This window comes from Alosa sapidissima, chromosome 14 (assembly GCF_018492685.1).
Source record: "Alosa sapidissima isolate fAloSap1 chromosome 14, fAloSap1.pri, whole genome shotgun sequence".
Taxonomy (NCBI): Eukaryota; Metazoa; Chordata; class Actinopteri; order Clupeiformes; family Clupeidae; genus Alosa; species Alosa sapidissima.
In genome coordinates this window covers 28,976,858-28,984,550 of record NC_055970.1, presented here as the reverse complement: position 1 = coordinate 28,984,550, position 7,693 = coordinate 28,976,858, and the positions used below count along the sequence as shown (strand labels likewise).

The 7,693-nt window shown below is 40.4% G+C and overlaps 1 protein-coding gene across 1 annotated transcript; it reads left to right on the top strand.

Moving 5' to 3' along the window:
• The first annotated feature begins 1,524 nt into the window (after positions 1-1,524).
• Positions 1,525-3,632, top strand: LOC121681910 (cytochrome b-c1 complex subunit Rieske, mitochondrial). The gene is made up of 2 exons (XM_042061873.1): positions 1,525-1,802; positions 2,879-3,632. Exons 1-2 carry the CDS (start codon positions 1,592-1,594, stop codon positions 3,487-3,489), a joined length of 822 nt encoding a protein of 273 aa, XP_041917807.1. The 5' UTR covers positions 1,525-1,591; the 3' UTR covers positions 3,490-3,632.
• Positions 3,633-7,693: the final 4,061 nt, after the last annotated feature.

Here is a 7,693-nt window from a genome sequence, read left to right as displayed (position 1 = left end):
GGAATAAATACTATGAGTGTTTTTGTCACAGCACTAATCTTTCTACATTTGCCATTGGAAAACATCTCAGTATGGGTGGTTATGGTAACTTGCTCCTGGTATTGTAGCACATGTTCTTCCCACTGAGTGCCTATAAGGTATCTCATCCCAGTTTCTACTCTCAGTCTGACTTGTAAAGTGAGATCTCTGATTAGAGTAGAGGGCAGTGGATTGTTGACAGTTGTAACACAGTGATCATGGAGTTGTAAGGAGTTGTAACACACCTGATCACTGTGTGAGGTCGACCAGCACAAGGAGTTCATCCAACATTTTGCATTAAAGGTACACTATGCAAGAATTTCACCTTAATATAATCTTTTACGAAACCAATTTGATAATAAACTAACTTGTAATAGGCGAATCGCGCACCTAGCATAGCTATCATAGACGTAGCTACCGAGAAAACCAGCCATGCAACTTCAAGAACGGTGGCCTGACAAATCTCGCGAGAATTGTGAAACATTACCTTGTCAGTAGATATAGGAGATAGTAGATATTGCCAATGTTGATAATCCTTCACCTCTACAACAAAAGCATTTTCATTGTGTAGCCTATAGGGAGAACAAGTCATGAGAGGTTTGCTATTTACAACACCAGAGTAAAATATTGTAGCGTCAGTGGATGTACATGTCTGATTTTGAATGAGTGTCTCCCAGAATGCAGTGTGAGTGAATGCTATAATGTGTAATGTCGGTTATAATAGTTGTAGTTGCGTTTACCATGTTGTGTATTTGTTAGCGTGTTAGTCTCTTCGGTTGTAGCCTACCTCATGTGTTTATCCCCGTGTTGATGTGTGTGGTAAACCCTTATTGTGTGTTACACATGCGGCTGAAACTACCCCCGTGTTGCCCTATGTAATTGTCTGTGTTTTGTATTGATGCCTGTTCCAATAAATGACCATCCTGGCCAAAGGTGATTCTTGTCTGCGGGTGAGATTGCTACAATATAAATATATTGCGACTCTAGAGGGGCTCTACAGAAGCCAAAAATACCTAAACCTGCATAGTGTACCTTTAATGGATTTCCCTTCCAAACTAAAGTAATTATATTCCAGTTAATGCACAAGTGTAGACAAAAAAGAAACCCAAAACTATTCACACAAAAAAAATCTGAAGAAAGACATTAGGCTGAGGCCTACACATGATGCAACACAAGTGTAGGTCTACTTATTTTATCCCTTGAAAGTTTACCTAATTAGGGTTGAGCAATGAATCAGAAAGCTTTTTTATTTCATTCATAGAACAAAATAATAGACAACATACAGTAGACTATAGTCTTTACAACTTATAATAAACTATGGTATGCCTAACCTGAGCCGAGCAGATTATGTGTGTTGCAGTTACTGCAGCAATTAAATCTGCAGTAGCCTAGTTATTTTTCAACAGGAGAAATACACTTGACATCACAAGACACATTTCTAAATGTCATATCTTGAATGACGTCACGAGAAACGCCCCCACGTAACGTGTACAGCTGCGCAACCGTCCAGGAAGGAAAGAGGAAAGAAGCAAGAAGAGCAAGACCGACGGCGACGCGCTTTTCGGCGAGAAAGATGATGTCCCTTGCCGCTCGTTCGGGGGCCTTTTCCCCATACTTGCAGGCGACGAGTTTTGCTGTGGCTGGACCACTCAAAGCCCTTGTACCTGGAGTTGTTGTGAAAAGCGAGCATGTGCATTTAGATCTTAAAAAGTCGTTTCTCACCCGCGAATCCTTAAATGGACAAAGTCCCACGACTGGGCCTGCTATCTCAGTCAGCATCAATGGTGAGTCACCGGGCACCTACAATCAAGCGAGCACCCTGGCGTCATTATAGGGCCTACATTTACAGTCAAGGACATCTACATTAAGGATGGTCTATAATGCTTCCTCTACCCAGTAAATCTTAAATTACCGATGTTTGTTGTGATATACAAGTTATTGTGTATTGGTGGAGGCGTCAGCATACTATCTTAATATATTTAAAACACGAATTCCGTAATACTAGATGGAACCGCTAACATGCTATGAACTAGCAGCTAATGTGCTAGGATCATAGGCTGGTAACTGGTAATAGCTGGTAAGTTGTTAGCTGTTAGCTATTAGCTATTGTCGCGAGACACACCGCAGAGTTAGCAACTCTACACGTATGGCTAAGGACACGACCTTACTCCGCTTGTGTTTGGTTCAGAGAAGAACATTTGCTATGAGCGATAACCCCACGAAGTTTTTTGCAAGACCAGTTAATCTATTATGTAATAGATAAAGTATGAAATCTCGGAACATGCACGTTACCAGATATTAACGTTAGCAGTCTCTGTTAACGGTAGCTAGCTAACTAGCGTAGCATGAACCGTGCAGTAACGTTAACGATATGCTGTCAAACACTTGGCTTCATTATAGCCGACACTTGCCTGCCAAACCAACTTATTGAATGCCGAGCTGATAAAAGGTGTGACCGCTAAATGGACTGGTTCTGACAAGTTAAACTGCCAGCATTGATACCTGGTAGCGATGATTCTCATCAGTCTCATAATCTAATATCTTAATTATTAACACTTAGTAGTTGCATTTTTTTTATTGTGAGCCGCGAAATCATTATTCTGCTGCTATTTTAAAGTCGCCACAGTGTAATTAGGTAACATAGGGCCTTGCCTTGACCATTGTGCATGTAGGAATAGGACTTGCTTACTATTGGTGTGCACCATTTTCCCTTTCAATACAGATCTTTTTAGTTGTAGTGATGTGAATTTCTTAGTGATAGCCAATGCCTTGTTAAAAATTATCATTTCTTATATGTAATCATGCTTTGTTTGCCTGTGATGTTGTTATGAGTCTAACCTTGTGCATGTTTTATTTTTAGCCCGAGCTGGAGTTCGCTTTGCTCACACAGACATCAAGATCCCTGACTTCTCAGATTACCGCCGTCCTGATGTGATGGATCCAAACAAATCCTCCCAGGACAGCAGTGAATCCCGGCGAGTCTTCTCCTACATCCTCACTGGGTCCACGGCTGTGGTGGGAGTCTATGCTGCCAAAACCGTTGTCACCCAGTTTGTCTCCTCCATGAGTGCCTCAGCTGACGTCTTGGCGTTGTCAAAGATTGAGGTCAAACTCGGAGACATCCCAGAGGGCAAGAACATGACCTTCAAGTGGAGAGGAAAGCCTCTGTTTGTCCGCCATCGTACAGAAAAGGAGATCGCCACTGAGGCTGCTGTGGATCTGTCTCAGCTCCGAGACCCTCAGCATGACAAGGACCGTGTGCAAAATCCATCTTGGGTTATCGTCCTCGGTGTGTGCACCCACCTTGGCTGTGTGCCCATTGCTAACGCTGGTGAATTTGGGGGCTACTACTGTCCCTGCCATGGTTCCCACTATGACGCATCAGGCCGCATTAGAAAGGGCCCTGCTCCACTCAACCTAGAGGTCCCTTACTACGAGTTCCCAGATGAAGAGACAGTTATTGTTGGATAAAATGTTGGACTGTTGATTTCTCCTGTGAGCAGTTTATCTGATCTGCCTTGTTTTTCTCTGTTCTGATACCATCTTTTACAGATAATTTCAGGGAATGGGAGTGGGTGGCTGATTTCCTGTAATAAATGTACATTTTACCCATATGAATGCCTGATTTAAGTTATTCACTCAGAACATTGTTTTTTTTCCAATCACTGTAATCCAGCATTGCTACTAGAATATTGGTTCAGAAGTTACTCTCTCTGAATTGGGACAGGATTTCAAACATTATAAGTTATTGCTGCACAGGGGTAGAGCGGAAAATGAAAGTTGGTCTGAAGAATTTTAACTGTACCTATGAAACGCATAGTACATGTCAGTTAGGTCAGATTACGTGGCAGATGATGATCAGAGTATACAGAATGTGAAATAGTCAAATAATGCCCTATAGCCTTGACCGATTTCACCATAGATGAACACTTTGAGATGCCAGAGATGCAAGGAAATGCTTTTGAGTTGATTGGGGTCTTTTTAACTGTTAAAGGCTGAATGAGCCAGTGGGTACATAAGTATTGAGAAGCCCTTATCCTCTAACCACAGTGTGAACACAGATTTATTTTTTCTATTCAAATGTTGCCCATACACATGCAGTGTCAACTATGTAAATCAAATAAAGGTGACAAAAATAAAGAAAAATACGTTTTGTGTGATTTTAGGTTGTCCCATGTTTGCACATCACCTCGCGCATCACCATAGTACAGGGCGTGCTTTTATGATACTGCAGAGACCGCAGCACACACTCCAAACATTAATGTTACTACAGTGTGCTCTGTGCACATATTGGAAGCGTATCTCTGTTATTACATTGTAGAAGATTATGAGTTTCCCTGTATGTCCCTTATAGTTCACCTGATGTTGTCATACTCAGTTCTAGTCAGAATTTGAGTCTGACACTGCTCCATTGGGATGTGATTATGGTGCATGTTTCAACCGGTATAGGGGTTCTACACAAATGCCTTAACATTGTTTTCTGGTTATTGCGTTGTCAATATCTTGTACAACAGACGTGATGGCGAAATCTAAATGTCTACCTTTCAAAAACAGCGTTTTTGTTAGGAAGAACCGGGAAGAATGAAACACTTTTTATTTAAATGTCACTTACAAAGACATCGTACTGAAAGCTAATATTGTGTCACTAGCAACCTACATCTGTCTTCTGTCAAACTCAGTTGGATTTTCAGCTCTGAACAAAACCGCTCAGGAGTTCTGGTCTGAACCGTGACTTCGAACAGCTCTGGTTCGGAGTAGGTGCTCCACAGTGGAAGAAGTCCAGACCGAACTTCCCGACCTCAAATGTTGTGGGCAGGGCTAAGTTCGGCTGGCATCCAGGCTACAAAAAAAACGGTCTTTACCAGTGCAAAATTACGGAGCCCAGGAGGTGTCATTGCTAGATATTTTTGTTTATCGAGAGAATGTGCACTCATTTTAGTAAATTATAGACTCATTTTAATAAATTATGGTCTCATTTTACTAGATTGTGAGCACAATTTAGTAGGGCTGCACGATTATGGCCAAAATGATAATCATGATTATTTTGATCAATATTGAGATCATGATTATTTATCACAATTATTAATTAATTTTAGTGAAAAACATTTTTTTTTCCCTAAACATAATGGACTTGCTATCTGGCTCACCCAAATTCTTCACCTCACATTTACTCCCCTAAATTACTGCAAATATAGACTTGACTGCGACTTCCAAACTAATTTTTTGTGCGTGCTACTTTGTTAATAGTTGGGGAAACGTTAACGGCCCACCGGGAATCCTCCCAACACTCCCCATTAGCCACTTAAGCTCTGCTTCTTGTTCATGAGTTTAATCATTTAGTCCAGGGGTGTCCAAACTTTTTGACTCAAGGGCCACATTGGGTTTTGAAAATTGGCCGGCGGGCCACACACAAATAATAATAATAGTAACGTTTTGTATTATTTAAATGACAAAGTAATTTCGTTGTATAAAATTAAATACTGTTGATTTGATGCTGTTTAATTTATTTATAAATGGCGCACTGTCACTTTAAGCCAGCTTCACTCAAATATAGCCTATGGCTAGTGTGCATGGCTATGCCCTCTCACAGTTTATAAATGGTCAGTAGTGGGAATTACTGTTGCCATCGCGCTCTCTCCCTCTCGTGCACTGTGCACGCCCAAATGCGTTCCCAATTAAATGGAGTAGCATAACGTAGTTAGATCTGCTACAATGGAGATAGGCCTACTATGTATCTCGATGTAACAAGTTGTTTTGACATTGTAAACGTTCTCTAAGAAGAGTGTAAAGCAGTTTGCAGTAGTCTAAAGTTAACCATTACGTCGTCCATCGCTAAAAAAAATTAGTGAGCGGCCTATGATAAACTTATGCTCGGCGGGCCAGATTAAAGTGCGTGGCGGGCCGCAGTTTGGGCACCCAGGTTTAGTCATTCGTTGATATATAAAACACTGACGTGTAGGCTACATTTTCATTATTGTTCACTCGTTTTGAGTAGGCTGTGTCTTGAAACGCATATGCCTTGTAGGTTGCACATGTAGCTTATAAAATACATGAATAAAATTCACGGATCCCGTCGTTAGCTCAACTCTTAGTATAGGCTATATCGGAGGAAGCAAACAAGGACTAAAAGTTAACGTGATAAAAAATGCATAAGTGGTTTACGTCATGTGATGTGTTTAACAGTATTGAGAGCCCTGCTTTGCTTATGTTTTTGGTTAACTTCACTTCAATCCGAAATATTTTCGAAAAACGGATGATCCGTGTAGAGGGACAAGCTCTTGGCCTTCTGCTGTGCCACACATTTGATTTTTACTACTAACTAGCGTGTACTCACTTTACTACATAGTGTTCTCATTATACTAAATTGTGGTCTCCTTTTATTATATTGTACGCTCAATTTAGTAAATCGTGCACACATTTAAAATTATAACTAAATTGTGCGCTCATTTTACAAAAATTAAAATGAGCATAATAATGTGTGCACGATTTAGTAAATTGTGCTCACAATTTAGTAAAATGTGCGCACAATTTACTAAATTGAGAGCACAATTTAGTAAAATGAGTGCACTATTTAGTAAAACGTGCGCACAATTTAGTAAAATGATTGCATGTTTTCTGGATATATACCAAAAAATATTTTGCAATAACCCCTCCAGAGTTCCATACAACTTTGATGACTTCACCAAATCTGTACTTTCTTACAGATGAGACTGTGCATTCACAGTATGGGATAGCTTGTGTCAGACTATCAAAGGCCTTCAGGTCTGGCTGCCTCGACTGAGCGTGGTGATAATGGGATGGAGTTGGGGGGAGGGTAATGGCTCAACAACCCGTCTGGCATTCTCACACTTCATTGACTAATCACCAGCTAATAATAGAAGTGCTTGATGGCGGCTTCTCTTCAGGCCGCAATGAGACAAGTCACGCACGAGTGGCCTTCATTGTGTTATTTAATTTCCCCGCTCCAAGGATTCCTTGAGATTCAATGACTGCATGAAGGGCTAGTGTGAAAATTATCATTTTTAGGTCAGTGTTTACTAATGTTCACCTTAAGTACCAAACATGAAACAACTATGAATGTTGATTTGTTTGGTCTGATGCAATGTGCCCTTGGCCAACAATGCATTTTTGTTTTTAATTGTAAACTTTTTAAAACCATGCATGCACAATTCAATATTGTATTAATATATGGGCAGTGATGAATAACATATAATTTGTTTTATTCAGGTTGGCCATTTACATAATGGCTGACATAAAAGTGATTAAAGTAGTCTGTGTATTCTTAGAGACCTAGGGCTGTATTTTGCACACTGGCGCATGGCGTAAAACTCATTTTAGACCCGCGCAAAGTTTAATTCGGTATTTTGCACGTTTATTTTTTAAACAATGCGCCCAGGGGTGTGGCAATTAACAAAAAATCGCTATTGTACACCTGGTCAGAAGCCTATGGCAAGTTGTTTGTATGTTATTTTAAGAGCGCATCGTCAACAGTCATATTGGCAGGTGCATGCACCATCCTTCTATCATTCATGAACGCACACCAGCGCACGTCCATGCAAAACATTACAAATTGCACGATTACATTGGGAAACATAATTAGAATAAAGATATTACGAAATACTGTACATCTCATGATGAGTAGTTATTCACCATCATTTGCAAATTCGTAATGACA